The sequence below is a fragment of the Macrobrachium rosenbergii genome, chromosome 27 (assembly GCF_040412425.1).
Source record: "Macrobrachium rosenbergii isolate ZJJX-2024 chromosome 27, ASM4041242v1, whole genome shotgun sequence".
Lineage (NCBI taxonomy): Eukaryota > Metazoa > Arthropoda > Malacostraca > Decapoda > Palaemonidae > Macrobrachium > Macrobrachium rosenbergii.
In genome coordinates this window covers 12854420-12874114 of record NC_089767.1, presented here as the reverse complement: position 1 = coordinate 12874114, position 19695 = coordinate 12854420, and the positions used below count along the sequence as shown (strand labels likewise).

Sequence of the window (19695 nt, the reverse complement as noted above, 5' to 3'; positions counted from 1 at the left end):
TATGTTTGTTAAACTGTCTAATGTTTTTGTCATTATTGCACAATTCAATGAAACAATCATTACATCCACATTTGTTATCATGTATATTTCTTGTTTCATTTGCTCTTGTACCAATTATTGGAGATGGAGTAATCTCTTCTCCCTTGACATAATCATTGCGATCTATGGTATGGATCTCCTCTACTTCTTTGGTGTTATAGATATCTGCTTCCATGGGTTTTACTATTATTTTAGGAGACTAAGATATAATCTTGGCTTGTTTTTGTTTTTGTCCTTTATTCACATCCTTTGTCTGTTGTTTAACCGATATTTCTCTAATAATAGTTGGTTTCTTCGTTTTGGGTGGCGTTCTCTCCAGAGGTCTCTTTTTATTTTCTAGTCCATCACTACTTTCCTCTGCTACTTCTGTGGTAGTATCTTCTTGAGCTATTTGCATTAATATTTCAAATGAACTTGATAAAATATTATCCATACCATTTGCACCTGTTTCTTGATTCTCCACAATTTTAGTTTTTTCTTGAAAGTATTTATTTCTTGAGATTTATTTTTCTGTGCTCCGTTACTAATATCTGTATGCATTTTTCTTTCAATGTTGGTTCTCGTTATTGAAGAATATGTATGTTTCTTAGACAGATCTTTAATTCTTCTCACTTTCAATTCCAATTTAGCTTCTCTTATAGAGACATACCAGTTCTTTCTTGTAATATTTTTAACTCTGTATTGTAGATACAGTATATACATTCTTTGGACCTTGCATGCTGGTCTTGTCCACAGTTTTACACATTGGTTCACTGCACTTCCATTATGAGGCATGTCCTTCTGATCCATAATACGCGCACACAGGTCCGTTTCTACAATCTTTCTTTGCACACCCATATTTACTACAATTTTGACACTCTAGCGGCTTCGGGACATATGGTCTTATTTCTCTGTTTTGGCCTAATATTTTTATTTTTTGAGGTAGATCTTGACCTTCAAATTTTATTTTTGCAATTTTTAACATTTGCTTATTTTTTGCTTACTTGGTATATTGTATACCTCACAATCCTGGACTCTGACTCTAGGATATCTTTTTTTTAAGCGAGTCCAAGAGAATACTCTTTTTGATTGATTCATCACTATTCTCAGGAAGCACAGTAGTACCCTGAATGCTTTTCATAGTGTCATGTTTTTTAATTCTAACGTTTACAGTAAAGCACCCTGTATTTGCCTTCTCACGATTCGCGGACTCATGCATTTATGGGTTTCTCTGTGGAACATATCTACCCATTATTTGTGGAAAATTCGCCCGTTTGCGGTATTTTTCACTGAGAAATATTCACTAATTACTGTATTTTCATATAATTTTCATGAATAAATGCATTTTTTGTGATAAAACTATTAAAATACTCAGGTATAAGCATTTTTACAGGGCTTTTCTTGTGTTTAAACTATTAAAATGGCAGTTCTAAGTGTTTTTAGAGGGGTTTTAAGTATTCGCAGATTTTAGCTATTGAATGGGGAGTGCAGTACGCATCCCCTACGAATGTGGGGTTCACTGTATCTACAGTATTGTTGTTACAGACATATAGTCCTCAGACTGACTCCTTGATGTGGCTTCTATAAGCCACGTCTTTTCACTTATCTGTCTAAATTACATTACTGCTGTTGAATATCCGTTCAAGAGATAGTTTTCTCACTTTAGGGCTGAAATTTTACATTCTGTTTCTAAGGTTAGAAACCTGACCTACTTCCACTACCAAAGAGGGAGTCAAAGTGAGTCAAGGCTGGGTCAACACGATATTTACTTCTCTTAGGTTTGCTCTGTACTAAAGCACAGGGTTCCAGTGTAATTACACTAAGTTTTTTTTACATTTTTCTAAACAGTTGTCAGAGGAGGTTCCAGCAGTCGTCAACTGTGCCTAGTCAGTACCATGAAAGGGACCACGGGTACTCGAATCTTTACTTTTATAGTACTTTTCATAAAGATTTGAGAAGGAGAAAATAATTAACCTGAAAACCTTACAAAGATATCAGTCTTTCATGGAGTTTATTCTTCCACCAATGGGACAAGTGAGAACCAACTCCTAAATGTCTGCCCCCTACCCTACCCAACAAGGGATGGCACATGATTAGAGTGGCTCAAGTGTAAGCCAAACCTGCTTGCTAAGACTGAGATTATTACAAGAATACAATCATACCCACCCTAATCAGGTTATGGGCAAACCAGATAGAATGCCGAGAGTCCTACCCCTAATCAGGTTATGGGCAAACCAGATAGAATGCCGAGAGTCCTACCCCCCGAACCAGACCGCCCTGGAATCCGAGGTCCAGCCCTAAAGAATAGTTCTGCCTTTGGACTATCAATCTGATAACTCTCAAGTCTGAACATTATCGGGCAGTTGTTGGTCCTACCACAGTTCTCACTATTTAGCTTGGGATATAAACCCAATCCCAGCTATGATATCTTTTCTTATTTATCAGGTCCAATAAATTTTAGCCAAAGTGGAAAATTCCACAAAAAACTAATGCAATGAAACACAATGTTATATGGGACTCTTTGGACTCAAACCCGGGAACAAATTCCTGGGGTTCAAGAGCCCTCTTACCACATCAAGGTGATCCCAAGTTGAGGGGGAGACTATGCCAACAAAGAATATCTAACACAAAGGGTAGACACACTAACAACAAGAAACAGTACCTTAGATAATAGTATTGTCTTCAGAGAACAATATTATATTTAATAATCTATGAGTTGGCAAAAAATAATAAAAGGGCAACCATAATACAATTTAATTTGGGATAAATATCCTTTTGAATAGGCCAAAAAAAACTCACAAAACCAATCTTACAAAAAACTTACCTTAGTAAGCTTTGATGAGAAAAAAATTACCTAAAAACCAGAAACAGATGCAGACCAAATACATATGGCACTCCCTCAAACTAACCTTATGCCAATTCAAAATTGCTCCATCCAGCAAAGAAAAATAAAACTCAATAAGACCAATCACCCAAGATGATTTAGTAGGAGTGTTCCTAAAACACTAGATAACACATTGGAAGCACACACAAATGTCAGTTACAACCATCACAGAAGACAATTGGCTCATAAAAACAATGCAGGCAGACAGACTGATCAATTACAAAAGCAAAGTTAGAAGACAAAGACATGACTGCATCTAGAGTAAAACAAAAAAAATAATAAATATATTTTGTGAACTCTACAAAATTTATTTCTTTAATACAAACCCAGCAGCTCACATAAGCCTTTCAGTGCAGTCAGTACTCCAAGAGGCATATCAAAATGAGAAAAGAAAAGAACACTCTCCCTGTCAACCACACATGCAGACAACCCAGCCCCATCAACAACTGCCAGGCATTCCTATGTTGTTTGGACTTGTCACATGAGTAAATGGGCCAGGATGAACACAAAAACCATCCTTTTGCATTAGCCTGAACAGCTATTTAGGGGGCAGGACTTGAGGTGGTTAAATTTATAGAGATGCCCTGACCTGGATTAAGTGAAGTCAAATTTGACCATCGTTTTGACACTTCCGACTTCCCAGGTTAACAGGATTTCACTTGTTTGTGACCGTTTGACTCGGGTACTATCAGGGCTTTGTTGTGAGAAGTTGTGCAGGTCAACTTGTATTTACTCTTCACAAAGATGCCGGCTACTTATGCTGCTTACGGATGTAAGCAAAGATTTAACAAAACTACAAATTCGTCTGTTACCTTTCATCGGTGAGTACTAATGAACTGAAATTATGTTAGGAATGTCATTATTAGTATTAAAAAAAAGGGGGGGATTTGCTCTATTTATGAAATATCAAGAATGTTGTTTCTTATTGCCTTTATTACACAGTACTGACAATGGATAACTTTTGAATCATTTTTGTTTGTCTTCCAGTTTTCCAAAAGATGAAGTGTTAAAAAAGAAATGAGTTCGTGCTATGAGACATGAAAACTTCTCCCCGTCAGAATACTCACATTTGTGCTCAAAACACTTCAGGGAAGACGACTTGTCAGACAATATCACAAGTCTGATTACACAGTGAAGCTATACCAAGTATATCTGAGGCTCTTCCTAATCATCTCCAGCCAAAAACTGCACAGAAAAGGAAGGCTCTTTAACAACGCCAAGTAGCAGATATTCCCACTTCTGAATGTCCAGTTGGAAATTCAATGACTGCGATTGGAAATTTAAAGCGGAAACTCGATGATGTTGAAATTAGGCTATCTGCCTCAAGAAAGAAAATGAAAATGCCGCAACAATCCAAACGTTGTCTTGTAAAAAAGAACTGTAACATCAGCAATGTCATATCTTAACTGAAGAGGAAATAATTCTTAAGTGACGAGTCTTGTTTTCTTGGAAAATTGTGCCACAGTTGTTGCAGATCTTTTGCAAAACATAATGATCAGCCACAAGCCGTTGAATATTCGCCAGCAATGAGAAGCTTTGCCCTAACCCTTCACTTTTATGCCACCTACCGTAATGTAAGAAAAATGTTTGACACTTGTTTGCTGCAATCAAAAACAATTGTAAAATGGTACCAGTAGGTGGAAGGGAAACCTGGGTTTACATATTACTAATTTTCTGCATTGAAAAGTAAAGTTGATGCTGTGGTCAAAAAAGGTAAACCTGTTTCATGTTCCTTAATAATGAATGAAATTGCCATCAAACAGTAGGTAGTTTCATGTTCCTTAATAAAGAATGAAATTGCCATCAAACAGTAGGGAGAATGGGATGGGAAGAAATATCATAGATATACTGTATAGATACATGGGCATTGAACTCGATGATGACAGGCTTCCCCTAACGAAAGAAGCTCTTGCATTTACAGTCAATGCAGTTAACCCTTAATAATTATATATAATGCACACCCCCCGACTGGGCAAACTTTAAGGTTGGCCAATTTAAGAAAAAAAAAACACATCAATGGAAAGAGGAAGATATGCAAATGCACATGGTGTAAGAAAAAAAATTCTAAAAAGTTTTCCCTACCTTCCACAGGAAGCTGAAAGTGACTATTTACAACCCTTTGTGGGGCCTCTTTTACAAAACACTAGTAAATTTTACCAAGCTATACATGTTTTTTCTAATAATTTATTTTATTTTATTTTGTAAAATTATAATTACAGCTCACACAGTATAATAACAGATAAGAACTAAAATCAGTAACAAATTCTGAGCATACCTGTTGTAAAATATTTACATAAATTTACCGAGATTAGGAAATGCAGTAACTTTTATTGGATTTACAAATGTTTTTTCCAATATTTCTTTGCAAAATTACAACTATAACTGAAATCATATCACAGAAGATAAGAAATAAAACCAACAGTAATCCCAGGGTATATTTATGAGCAAATAAATAAAAAGACGTCATGGCAGAGAGAGGAGCAAGACATTCCCCCTCCAAGTCAAGAACAACACAGGCAGTCCTCACTTATTGGCGGGGGTTCCATTCTGACGGCATGATGATACAGTAACCAAAAATTGCCGATAACCACACCTGTGATAAGTAAGTATCGGCACCGGCAAGTGGAAATTGGCGATTTTCTGCGCAAAAAATTGCCAATTTTCGTCACTAAACAAGCGCCGTAAAACCAGATCGCCGATAACCGAGCCCACTGATAATTGGGGACTGCCTGTGCTGAAGTTCCCAAGACGCCCATGATCGAGCCAAGCTGAATTTTTTAGCTGCCACAATTCATTTGTGGGCCATTAAAGCATTGGAAACTCTTTCCCACTCGGTACAGACAAATCGTATGGCACATAATATTAATCCTCCTCTATTGAGGGGACCCATCCATTATGGGGTTAACAATAGCTGGAAATTACCAGTGGGATATTTTCTTATTTCAGGGCCTGGTGCTCAAAGACCAGGCTAATTTGCTTCAGCAGTGTTTGCATATGCTACAGGAATAACTGTTATTTCTGTGACTTTTGATGGCACAGCAACAAACACATCAGTGATAAAAGAGTTTGTCTACCATATATTTAGATTATAATGATATACGGAATACTTTTCCTCATCTGGTGACACAAGATGGACACCGTAGTACTTGAACTTGATATATGATTAGAGAATTTTCTGGAAAAACAGCTGTTAATCTCAATTGTTTTTTATGAGTTTTGCTTATGGGAAGGTTACTGAGTTTTCCTTATCCTGAAGATTAGACTTTTTCTAAAAAAAAATATATGTAGTCAGTGGTTGTTTCACTTATGTGTATGTTAAATATTATCTATGTATCTTTATTTCACTTTAAATTCAAAATAAATAATGTACGTGGCTCAGAAAGAGTTTCTCATTTTTCCTTAAAAGAAAACAAACAAACGGAGCAAAAGGAAATAACAAAAAACGAAGAAGGGTTAATTTTTTCCATAAGCATCAATGCTTTCTAAAGGTCTTTTTGACCATCTTTCTGGGAGTGGTCGCTGACTGACCTGGCCTCGTGGATTAGTGAAGGTTTGTATGGTCAGGGCATCTCCATAAATCTAACCTCCTTGGTAGGACTTATCCCAAAATTTTATGCAAGTGGGACTCTGAAGCAATCACCAACTGAGTAAGCAAGTACTCATAAAGAAAAGAATGGAGCTAAGAAGAAGAAGGAGACATTGTGCAGTGCTCACTTCAGGAGGCATTCCTACTTGACCTGCAGACACCAAACAACCTATTAAGTGAAAATCTGGTGATTTCTAAGGTGATAATCAACATTAGGCAAAAATTTAGGATTGCTTCTATTTCCACACTCCTCTTAAAGGCTAAGGATGTTGAAATAGCCTGACTCCCATGACCCCTAACTGTAACCTCAGATACCTGGGCCTCAGGAGAGTTCTTTTATGCTTTATTAATCACTTTTCTCAGCAAAAAAAAATAAATAAATAAAATAAAATTGCAATCAACTTTTGACAGGTCCAACACTAAAAACTACTGTGGATCTTGTTTTCCAGTCAGGCACTGGAAGAAGTTGCCTGTTTCGGCAGTGAACCCAGGGGCATAAAGTGAAATTTATGCTCTTCCAGCCACTGAAATGTATGATACCAACTGAGATGGCATGGATCTCCTTTACTCTTCTCTCTGATGCTAAGGATAAGAGGGTCTTTAAGGTCAAGCTCCCAAGAGATATCATCTCTCAGTACACACAAAAACATGCATTTTAAATAAGCTTGGCAAGTGCATGTACATGTGCAGAGACTGAGTCAGCTAGCATAATCATACCCCATATCTGAACCTGCTTAGTATATGGGCACAGGTAATGCACGCATATGAGCACAAAGCAGAAGTAGACACTGTAAATGTTCAAGTTGTGTATGGTCATAAGTAAAGACGGCGCATGAGCAAAGACAGGCAAATGGGATTGTAATGAAAATGATAACCATCCTATCAAGTTTCAAGGCCATAACCAAGAAGATTCTGATGAATCCAAAAGCAGTCTTGTGGGCCAACTCATTTATTCCCAATAAAGTACCTATGGTAAGCAAGGGGAAAAGGAGTAGCAACTGATTAGTATAATGTGATCAAGAGCAAGGGGGTTAACCTATGTTGAGACTGGCCAACAAGGAGGGAATCAATCTACACCTTCCTTAGAAGTCTTGCTAAAGGCTGGTAACATACTTTAAGAGACCTTCACAAACTTCATGACTAACAAACAGTTCTACCAGGTAATCAATCCTAATGAAGAGAACAAAGACAGGCATCTCTTCTAAAGGAAAGAATGCTCATAGGAAATGACAAAGGGTAGCCTTGAAGAGAAGATTAAAAGTCACCTACCCCCTTTTTCATATCACCTGCTCCTCTTGTATTCAAACCAAAAGTCTTACTGTAAAGACAAAGGTTAATAAGCTGTATGATCATGACACAATAAACCTGAAATTTAATAAAAAAAAAATTAAAGTTTCTTTAGAGAACCATAAACTTAAGATTCAAGTATCCATGACATACTTAATGACCACTAAAATATTAAAACAATACAGGTGCAATGTCAAGGTGTATAACCCAGTCAAGAGCTTTGACCACCAGAGAAAATGGGGACACCTGACTCAATGGCAGCAGCAAAAAATTTGATGGGTTACTCATAGCCTATATGGTTGGGTGGTGCCCTGCCTCTCACCTGTCCAACACCAATTAACCAGCTTCTTACAGCACCAAGCTTCATAGATCATTTCCACCTAGTGTCAGGGATATTGCACTCCAATTTGGACCTAAAAGGCACAGGTTTGTATTCTCATATGAACAGTTTTTTTTTTATATTTGGCACTCATTCATTCATTTTCATTCCACACCCCTCAAAGTGTAACAATAGGCCTAATAGGGGCCCACAGTTGTAGTGGGAAACCACAGTCTTCTGAATCAAGTAGGATTGGCTGGGGGCAGAAATTGGATAACAAACTCACTAGCCTAGGCTGGTGAGAAAGGAAACACTGTCTGAATGTAATTTGGGGTCCCTAGTCTATTGTAGTTAGTTAAAGGGGTCAAAGGACCAGTCAGGTACAACCCCTACACAGTGTCATGAGCAACGGTAAAGCGCATCTCTGTATTCCATTTCTTGTATTTTCACACCCACAAACCCGGTTTCCCTCCGTAGTCCCCTATTACCATTAGATATGTTGTTGTGTATGAGTCATGCAACCTTTACTTGTAAAAACTTAAGCTAAATAAGCAAAAAAACCATATATAATTTATTACGAAAACTAGGCTACTGTAATCCACGTTAACTTGTTCTTAAAGTTTAAAAGGATACCGGGTTCGGTTAGCCTACTATGAGGTGAAATAATGGATGTACTAATCTAGTATTCGCACTTTACCGAACTGAATTACCTATAATCATCTAAAAACACCACCAAGAAGTTACCTTGCGTGCAACAAGTTTATATGACGAAGTTGATTATAGGGCCACTTCAATACTGTTGATAAACAAAACACATCAACAACATTGATATGCACTGGTGAGAGTGTTTCCCATGAACGAAGTAAATGCTTGGGTGATAGTGCCATCTTGCCACTCTCGAAATACTCGAAATGAATGGTTAACTTTCTTCTTGCTCTTCATGAAAATAAATTCACTTTTAATCCTGATGTAATGGGCAGTTTTTGTTTCATATGTGAATTAGGTGTACAACTGATTTGGTTAGATATAGCGGTGGTTAGATTCGATTAACCAGCACAAGCCCTTTTCTAAAGGTGGCCCGTAAACGTGGTAAGGTTTTAAGGATATCAAGATGGACTAACTGAAACTAGTTTACGTCATTTATAGGGAACGCGAACTTGCAGTAGACAAGCGCATGCTTAGTTTTCAATTTTCATAAAACAAAATTGATTTGAATAAATGAACGCACTCTGGAGCTTGATATGTTGAGTTCTAAATATTTTATTATATGCAGTCTTGATACTTCATCGGACATTATAAGAAACTCCTGACAAATTAAATACTCGCCTGTTATTACACACAACATTACTCCACAACACTATGCAAGCAATGAATAATCCAAAACGGATCTTGCCCAACCGCTTAGAAATGTGGAGTTTCTCGTAAAAAGTGCGTCACAAAAATTTCCATCCTTACATAGCTGCTGGAACCATCTTTTTCTTTCTTGGTTGGTTCACATGCTGTCTTGGTTTGTGTGCGATTTTTTCTCACTTATTTTGGTCCGTTACCACCGTCCCTCTAGAAAGACTACAAGCAAACTGGTTAACTCAGACTACTTGAAGTTCAAACCTAAAAATATTAAACTGATAACCTTCCTATCCAATGGGTGTTGCGACGGAATTTCCCTTCTCTAAGGCGCTTATGGCTGATTTTCAACGTTATTTGACAACGAAGTGAAATGACCGATACCGATACCCTCTTAAAGCCCGCATTTCTTCTCTATCGCAGGAGCAGTAGATTTATCCGATTTCTTTTTAGTGTCTGGGACTCGAAACAAATTGGTCTTAACCTTTCATCATCAAAACGTAGGATTCCTTACCCTGTATGAAACGTTACTGGCATTAGTCATCATTAAAAGGTCCGATTAAACTTGCGATAAACAACCAGTTCATCTCTGTTCAGGAAGTCTCTCAGCTTGTTAAGTTGTTAAGCTTCTTCGCCTCCACCCATGCGAATACCTCGTTTCCTTCCCACATCCAGGGAGCGGGCAGTTTTCCCAGACCCCTTGATAAATTCCAAAAAGTATGGGAAAAACGAGGAAACTGACACCTATCTTCCATTTTTGGGTCAATGGAATGTTTCTATGACCTCGAACTTACCTGAACAATGCCTTATTTTCCTTTGGTGATACATGTACAGCGTTAAATCTTTCATCGTTCATTTCACGTTCAACAATCTAGACATTGGAAGGAAGGAGGCCACCACCAAATTGGCCTCAGCCTGGAGTTTCAGTTATCCTTAATCTAGACCTGGACTCCTCTGAGTCTCATCTAGCAGAAATATTATTGCAAGCTCAAAGTCGGTTGTGGTCAGATAGATAAATACTTAAAGAACAAAAACAGCACATTATATTCAAATGAATATGACGCCACTTGAAGGAAATCAGATTAGACTAATTATTACAATTATTATTGACAAGACAGAAAACGATATTTGTGTGTCGATACACTAGGTTTTCGAACGCTGATAAAATTTAGATTAACATATTCTCTCTTGCGTACAAACCACTTTTCTTCTGTTCTTTCTTTAGGGAATGAATGAAGTGTCGGCCCAAGAAACTACTTGAACTACCCTGCGAGTTTCATTGTAATTAACACCATTACCATTCGACTTGTTTGCCCTTATAGATTGAAACTCATCTTCCATCTGAAGGCGAGGATATGAATTACTCATCCAGTCATCATGGAGATGTGACGTCACTTTAAATCCATTCTTTTCAACAGTTTTTTCGTTTCTGGTATAATTGTACATATCTATCAATACCCCGGCACCCGCCACCCACATCACAGAAATTAACTCGGTAACTGTAGGAACTAAAGCAAATTCACTTGGGTGGTTAAAAGAAAAGTTAGCCTACAGTAGGTGTTATGAGATGGTCTGACCATATAAAAAGAATGGAGACCAATGAATAAGTGTGAAAACTGTGTACAATACAGGTCGGAAGTGTTGGAAGGCTGATGGAAAACTGTTTAATGCTGAAAAACAGAGGAAAGCTTACCTCGCTTTCGAGTTCTAGAACATCGCACAACACAACAGGGTTTTAATGCAGTGGCAGATCTAGATCAAGCTTAGTTCTGATGCTTTCAGTATAAAGTCACTTCAGTTATTATCCGGGCATTTAAAGAGATATTTGGGTTGTCACAATTCCCACATACTGAACACTTAAATATAAACTTCAGGCTTTCTCAAAGCCTAACACTTCGGAGACGGGAAAAGAACTGTACATCATAATATTACATTTTGTTTCAAGTACAAGAACTTTTAGTTTACCGACTCTCAGTACCTGTCGTAATCAGTTGTTCGAACATGCCGTATCACTAACTTTAGAACTTCTTAATCACCGAATCACCTGTGATCCACCGTTACTTAACCTGCAGTTTTATCAACAAAAGACTTGAATATTTCAGTATAAAGTATTGTCAGATTTTTTTCGTATTTTGTTTCCCTCCCCTCTTTCCTATTGGAGAATGAAATGCAATGTGATATAACAGGAATTATTACGAAGTAACAACTGAATGACTGAATATCTGAAAATAAACACAGGCAATTTCAAACAAAATCCCTCTGAAACATTTACAGAAGCCTGGATAGAGGAAGAAAATAATGCATTCTTTAACGAATGAAAATATTGTTTCACTTGCAAACCTTGCAACGTCCCATTCTAGGATAAATTTCGTACGAGTAGCCTCAATGAAAATTAACAAACAGCTGACGCAAATTCTTTGTAAACTCACCATTAGTCGAAGTAGAGATAGTGCAGTGAGCCATTTGAAGTAGAATTTTGACACTTTCCTACCGTAAAGAGTGGTTCCTGTGGCGCAGCTCTCAACTGAATTCGCGGCCCCTGGTAAGCTGGAAAAACTCCCTGTGAGGATCTGAATTGCTGAAAACTTAATGTCTATCTCTGACTTCCAGTGCTGTTTACATATGGCTATGGGATTCCAGAAATTGATCATTGCATATCCCCTTTCTAGTGTGAACTAAATGTGTTATTAAAAAGAATATGTAAGTACCTAAGTGTAATGAAAAAAAGCCGCTCGGGAAAATAAGCATTATTAAATTTGAATTAATATATTTATTCACTTCGTACAACGAGTTTGACTTAGCATTCGAAGGGCGGACTTTCGTCTCCATTTATAAAGAACTCGACGATGGCCCGGAGGCTGGACACAGACCCCGTGACAAAACCGAGAAGGCCAACGAGGAGGATGAAAGTATTCTGTTGGAATAATAATAATAATAATAATAATAATAATAATAATAATAATAATAATAATAATAATAATAATAATAATAATAATAATAAAGATACTGAAAGATAATATTTATTTTAGTTGCCTCCATATAGCCTAGATGTAGGATGAAAAACCAATAACATTATAGTGCTACCTGCAGGTTTCTGAGAACGAGCTGCTGTTTGACTTTTACGTGAGGCCTTGACTGGCCACGAGAATACAAAGTGGATCTACCCTATTCTTTAGTGTTGCATCTCTCTTTCACTACCTCTCTATGCACTCTGGTATTCTACTCTTATAATTCACTCCCTCTGAAGCTGAAGGATCAGTCATAATGGATTTCGTTAATTTGTCAGTTACACAAGTAAAGCACCGTTATTAATGATTTTCGTTGACCAAGAGACTGCGATTTTTTTATCCACTCAGTTGCTTTCCTGCAGTGTGATCTCACTTACTTTAATGATCCTCCAGTTATATTTCCCTGTGTCTGGCCAGAATGTGATAAGGTCGATGATTGGAGGGAAGATCAGCGCTAACGCCGAGCTACTGACGGCGCCGATGAGATTGATGAACAACCCGATATTGGGGATGACTACGGCCAACACAACTGAAATTACAATTTGACTCTTAACATTTTTATATATACATTGTAGATCGTCAGTGGAACGAACTGCCTGAGAATATATATATATATATATATATATATATATATATATATATATATATATATATGACTATTTATCACATCACCGTGATTCATATACAATCAGAAAGACAAACGTCCTTTAATATCAATTTTGAAGTAATATATTTTCATATATGTTACCGAAGGGGAATTTTTTTAGCTGATAATAAGTCCACCGTCCCGTGGGGTCGAACCAGCGACGGACGAGGAATCAGGACTACAGTGACACACTAACCAGTCGGACGGTGGACTTATTATCAGCTAAAAAATTCCCCTTCGGTAACATATATGAAAATATATTACTTCTGAACTGAATTATATTAAAGGACGTTTGTATATATGATTATATATATATATATATATATATATATATATATATATATATATATATATATATATATATATATATATATATATAGATCGTCAGTGGAACGAACTGCCTGAGAATATATATATATATATATATATATATATATATATATATATATATATATATATATATATATATATATATATATATATATATTTTTTTTTTTTTTTTTTTTTTTTTTTTTGTAAAGGTGATACGATACCAGGAGGACTAAATCGACGCAGGAGTCTAAAAAGGGCCACGAATAAGAGTATTCTTTATCTTTTGAGCTGCCCAAGACTCAGCAAGTAAAATGTTATGTTTGTATTGATTTTGTCTTCCATACCTTAACTAACATAATTTATGAAATCCAGGCCATCTTGGTTACCTTATGCTGTAGTAAAATAAAAAGGAAAAACAGTAGGGACAAGTAAATAATTTATTCCGTCCTGTAAACATAGGATCAAAAAATTATCGGTATCTAAAACTGGTATAAAATAAATCAAAATTAATTCAAAATTTAAATCGTTCAGCCTCAACTAGAGTTTGTTGAGAAATTCATATCAGCGTGTTCATCCATTTCTTTAAACCCAAGGAACATCAAAGCTTTCTGTTCTAAAAGCACTGTTGTTTTAAGCTTATGCTGATTCTGGGGAACAAATATCTTCATAATATCTTTGCATATAAAAGTACTTCAGGTAAACTAATTTTCACAAATGATGCAGGAACAGTAAAACCGTTAAAATTATGAGAAGTGCTATCTGTTATACCATAATTTCAATAGGCAGATAGATGACTTCTAACGAAGCCATACCATATGATATGCGCATCTTTTTCAATGCATGTCAACTGATATTCACTGAGCAAATCATTAGCCTTAATTAAATCTATCATATTCATATGCATAGCCTATATTCGGCACTATAGGAAGCAAAAATTAAAAACTTTTTATTACAGATGCGCGTATTCTTGAGTGATCACGCTCTGTCATGGAATATAATATGCACGAAAGAAAATGTAAAATAAAAAAGGTGAAAAACTCACACGTGAAAAGAACTAGTAAAGTCCTGAACACGTACTCGGCAATTATTTTCTTATTGTCATCGAATCGACGCACAACGAATGGCGTCAAAATCTCGAAGGGAACATATATTTGCAGGGGATACGTCATGTACACCGCTAAGGATATGAGAATCTTCACTGCCTGGGCTAACCTGAGGAAGATATAGAAAAAAAAACAAGGTTATAGCTTCATTTTAGTGTCAGTTTCTTAGTGAAGACGTTATTTTCAGCACCATCAAGAGTGAATAGGAGGCTTAGCATAAAGTGGGTTAGAATGGAATCAGTAATCCATTGATTAGACAGGGGGATAAGACCTAACAATGGAGGAATCATGATCGAAAATAATGTAAATTAATCATAGGAGACGAAGAAGAAAAAGAACAAATGAAAGCTCCAGTCCCACATTTTAAAAATTATTTTATGGGCCTAGTCTAAAACACCCAGAGTATTGAAATAAAATATCAGTTCCATTTAAGAAATGTCTATATCTTTTACAATCCGAACGAAAACAAAAACATCTAGAAATGGAGAGAAAGTTTTCTCAGGACAATCAGAAATAAACTCACGGTTCCCTCGGCGGGAGATTCAGCGTGATCGACCCTTGAACGGAGGAGCCGTACTGTAGGTACCCGAAGAAGCCCATGGCGCTGAACAAACACACAATGATAGCCATGGCTGTGCTGAGCACTCCCACGGGACCTCGAAAGTTTTCTGGCGTCTTCATCTTGTTCTCCAGGGGAAGAACCTTGGGTTTTTTTTCGGGGAAAATGGTGTTAGGGAAGTGAACCTTATAATTCGTACTTTTTCACATTGATTTGGCAATTCCGCTCTGCCTGTGATCATAAACCGAAGAGTAATTAACAAAATTAAATGAAAACTGAGGAGATTATTAACTTTTTTTCTCATATTGTCCAAAGAACATGACTTAACCGCTTGACGGAATTCACTAAACTAGTATCATCACTGTAATGATAAGCACAGACGCCTAAAAGTTATATTAGTATTCTTCCTAATTGAAACTCTCACAAAAACTTTCAAACAAATGAACGAAGCTTCTAGGTAAATCATGGGAATAACTTTTATTTTCAATACGCATATACGTACATATACACTTCAAATTCAAACTTGAATTGACGATTGCTGCACACCGAAAACCATAACAAACAGAAGTTTCAACATAGAAATCATTCCGAACTCTACAACCGTGAAACAGAGTCTACAAATTAGGCAAGAAATGTCATCATAGCATGAAATCCAAAAGACAAGAAATAACTTGGCCTCATCTATTCTCAGCAAATCTGGCGCTACCGATTCCCCTACACTGACCTTTAAGAATGTTTTGACCACCCAGTACTCCAAGACCATAAGGTCTGCAGAGGAAAAACAAACAACAGTTGCTGCCACTTTCATCCTTTAACTGCAGAATCAGTGATGAAACCTACAATGCAGAAAACTTTCACAACAGTACAAGCAGAAGGATCATCAGCAGTGAGTCAGTACAGCTGCACACAATGCTCGCGCACTCACACTTATTCGCTGCTGAGGTCCAGCTGTTCCAAAGCTTCTTCCATTTCATCCAGCCAATGTTTCCTCGGTCTCCCACACCCACCTCTAAAAACTTTTGAGTGATACTTATTTTTCGCGACGTCCTTCACTCTCCAACGCGATCACACCACCGTAAAAATGAAAATAAAAATAAAAAAAAACAATAAAGAAAAGATAAAACTGATCCATCTCGCCTCTTATAATAAGCTCTGTATCACTTCTTCATAGTTTTCAGCTTCCCCCTTTCGGCCCTCATGCATGGCTCCATAATCAGGTCATCGCAACAACAACTCATGTGTTCCAAATTTTAATTCCATGGATAGTCCTCTTCTTTTATAAACCTTCTGCTTCACCTGTTCCTCTGACTTACTATTCTTATCTTATCATCTTAATCTTTTACATTTACTCAGCAAATCAGTCTTTTCTGTTCGTCCACAATCGGTACCGACTTTCTTTCCTCAAAATTCCTTTCTTCTGTTGACCGTCATCACCATACTTTGCTTACATTCACTTTTAACTTTATTTTACAAGCACTTTCAGACTATTTGGTCAGTTACTGAGGCTTCTCCTCATTAACACCTTTTAACGGTGCATTATCAGCAAACATCTGACCCCTTTCCTTATCTGCGAATTTTACACCCACATCTTACAGTCTGTCCTTTCTCTAACTTATCTCATTATTTCATCCATAAAATTATTAAACAGCCAATGAGACGTGACGCACCTGAGTCTCAATTCATTTTTGAGCCAAACCAGCCACCCTCACGTTTACATATTCTCATAAAACCTTTACTTTTGTCAGTTCTGTTACAAGATTTTATAGGTCCACGTACAGTACACCATATACACATTTACTCAAGCAGTTCAGCTTCTTCCACAAGTATTTCACAGCAAACATTTAATCTGCACAACATCTTTGTCTAAAACCGTACTGCTTTTCCCATAATAACGTTTATGTTACATGTAATATGCTCTTCATCAAAATCCTAACATACACCTTCCCAGGTATACTTAATGATGTTATAATTCTGATGGCCATCTTAATCACCTTTTCCTTTATCTAACACAACGACGAACAATCCCACTATGCCACAGATTCTCACTTAAAATGTCACTAACCCCAAGCGTTTTTTTTATTTGGCAACATGAACATCCTTAAATTTGCCTGAATATATATATATATATATATATATATATATATATATATATATATATATATATATATATATACATACATACACACATATAATAAATTTACATAAAATGTGATCGTAAGGGGGTGGAAACAGAGCCCGAAATATAACTGTCGTTCTCCCTTTTGTTTTAAATTTAAACACAGACGCAGACACACGCACATATACATATGTGTGTGCGTGTGTGTGTGTGTTTTGTAAGTGTCCATGCAAAATCCAAAACGAGTTTTGAAACTTGCACTTACCAGACCAATTCCCTCGAAGGCATAGATAGCAGAACTGAAGTAAAGGGGCATAGCTCCCCATCCAGCGAAGGCGGGAACTTGCTCTTGAACTTCTGGTAGATCTTTAACGACGTAGTAGAAGATGATGACGATTCCAGTTGCCTGAATCACGCTCGCAACCAGGGACACTGGAGCCAGGTGCTGGACGTGATGAGAAATGCTTTCATTACGTAAATTCAACGCCAATTTTGAAAGCAAATGAGAAGGAAGTCTTTAAGGGTTAAAAAGATTACTGGTTAAAAAGATTACTGGTTTATTATACTCGTACCAGATACCTTTACTTTTCAAGGAAGGTCTCTGTTGGATTATGTAGAGAGTTTGCCAAAACATGGGAGACAGAACCATGGAAACAAAGGAACGTTCGTTTTATTAAGGATTGTTGGACAGACTGCGGAAGTGTTGTTTTAAAGCCTTTATTTTCAAGAAAATGATTGTAAAGCGGATTTTGGAAAGTGAGGTGTAGCTGAAGGATAACTTTTATTTTTATTTTTTATTTTAGGTGACTGGAAAGGCGTTTATACAGGTATAATCAGAAACTGGGACAGTAATGTTCCAAGTGTATTTTTCAATAATAGGATTTTTTTTTTTAACTGAAAAGGAGTGTTCATTTAGGAAATATTAAGGATGACGCAAATCTATAGATGCCCAGGTCATTATAACAACAAAAGAACAAAATTTTACGGAAAACAATAAAAAAAAATGGCCTTCGTTAAAGGTTATAATGTAACACTAGAAAATAGATTAGTCTAGCAAGGAAAAAATATTAGGGTATAAAGCTTCATTGTGAATTTGGAACTGCTATCACGAAGAATTTAATCTTGATTAGCAGCAGAGGGAGTCTGACAACAAAATTTTTCAGGTTGATAATAAAAGAAAATAGGAATTGAATAGATTTCAATCCTTTGTAGTTCCCCATGGCTCAAAGAAATGAGCACAAACTTGATTATATTACTAAACTAAATAAGAAGCATCTAGATCGTCAGTACGTAAAAAAACAATTTTGGGGAAATTTTCATCTTCTCAAGGGGTAATTTCACAGGGAGTTGGTTTTACAGTGAGCTGAGCTGAAGTTATAACATTTGAAGAACACTGAGAATGTTTATGATAACAGAATCATAACACGAGGAATGAGGAGACAAAGCCTGACTTATTGTGGTAACTGCTGTACAGAGGTATAATTGCACTTGCGTCGGTTGTAAAGAAAATATTCAGTATGCTTGTTCTCAGTTGACTGGAGAAAGAGAATCTATAAAAAGCACAGATCAAATATTTGTATTAAGACATTTTGCAGCAGTATATGGAATTTATAAGTTCCCTTTCGATGGCTTTTGTTGCTTGCGAGAAGCCTTTTGACGACGTCCACAGACCAATAGTATGGATTGTCTTGTGTCACTATGGCATTCCCGTTAAGTATGTCAAGTTTATTGAAATCGCCCATGACCGAAGTAAATACAAAGTTGATGTAGATGAGGTTCCGTCTAGTGAATTGGCAGTAAATAGCGGGGTACGACAAGGAGACGTTATTCCACCTTCGGTGTTTGCCCTTCTCATAGATTTATCAAGATAAAGGTGGTCGGGGATGAAAGAGGTATAGCTTGGAATAACGACAGAAGCATGATAAACTTCTAATATACAGATGACTCCGATTTAATCGGCAAAACTCCAGAAAACTTACATAGCTTATCACACAGAATGCCTCATAGATCTAGGGAGATTGGAGTCAAAATAACTCTAAGAGTAACAGAACCATATGAGGACAGCGTATGGACAAAGGGATGAAATAACATTTGATGCAGAAAGGACTAATGACGTTGAATCACTCAAATATTGAAGAACAGTATTTAGGCTCTCTTGAGTTGGAATTTAGTGAGAGGCTAAAAAGGGCAAATCAAACGATAGGCAGGCTGATTAAGATTTTGATATCAAATAGACTGCAGTTTGGTAATAAAGTAATGTTATACAAAAAGTCTAATGTGATCTGTATTGCTGTGACTGCTCCTGCTGCTACTTACCTTTAAATGAGGAATGTAGCAAATAAGTAAAATCGGAATGATGGCGATTGCCTGGAAGGCAAATTGACTGATTCCACTACCAGACGTCGTCATGCAGTCTATCGCCTGAAAAACGAGATGTGTATGAATAGCATACAAGTAAAAGAGTAAATTTTATGGAAGGCACTGCAGATACATGTTAAATTTAATTTCGCAAT

At 36.7% G+C, this 19695-nt stretch overlaps 2 protein-coding genes across 11 annotated transcripts in view; both read right to left on the bottom strand.

The window, feature by feature from the left end:
• The window catches only part of LOC136853410 (zinc finger protein 665-like), a 103250-nt gene extending 93318 nt beyond the window's left edge, over positions 1-9932 (bottom strand). For 2 of the 8 annotated variants that reach the window (XM_067128910.1, XM_067128908.1), the window contains exon 1: positions 8839-9868. The gene's annotated coding sequence lies outside the window, so the exon portion shown is untranslated. Of the gene's footprint in view, positions 1-2927; positions 2956-7757; positions 7807-8838 lie in introns of those variants that run through there. The other 6 variants (XM_067128909.1, XM_067128915.1, XM_067128913.1 and 3 more) reach the window with 5 other exon arrangements.
• A 2261-nt stretch (positions 9933-12193) lies between these two features.
• LOC136853409 (proton-coupled amino acid transporter-like protein pathetic) overlaps positions 12194-19695 on the bottom strand; it is a 29608-nt gene continuing 22106 nt past the window's right edge. For 2 of the 3 annotated variants that reach the window (XM_067128907.1, XM_067128906.1), the window contains exons 5-10: positions 19499-19603; positions 17448-17627; positions 15031-15209; positions 14447-14616; positions 12824-12975; positions 12194-12352 (exon numbers count right to left, since the gene is read on the bottom strand). In XM_067128907.1, coding sequence (XP_066985008.1) covers positions 12236-12352; positions 12824-12975; positions 14447-14616; positions 15031-15209; positions 17448-17627; positions 19499-19603 — 903 coding nt within the window. In that variant the 3' untranslated portion in view covers positions 12194-12235. The remainder of the gene's footprint in view (positions 12353-12823; positions 12976-14446; positions 14617-15030; positions 15210-17447; positions 17628-19498; positions 19604-19695) is intronic. The other variant, XR_010857449.1, reaches the window with a different exon arrangement.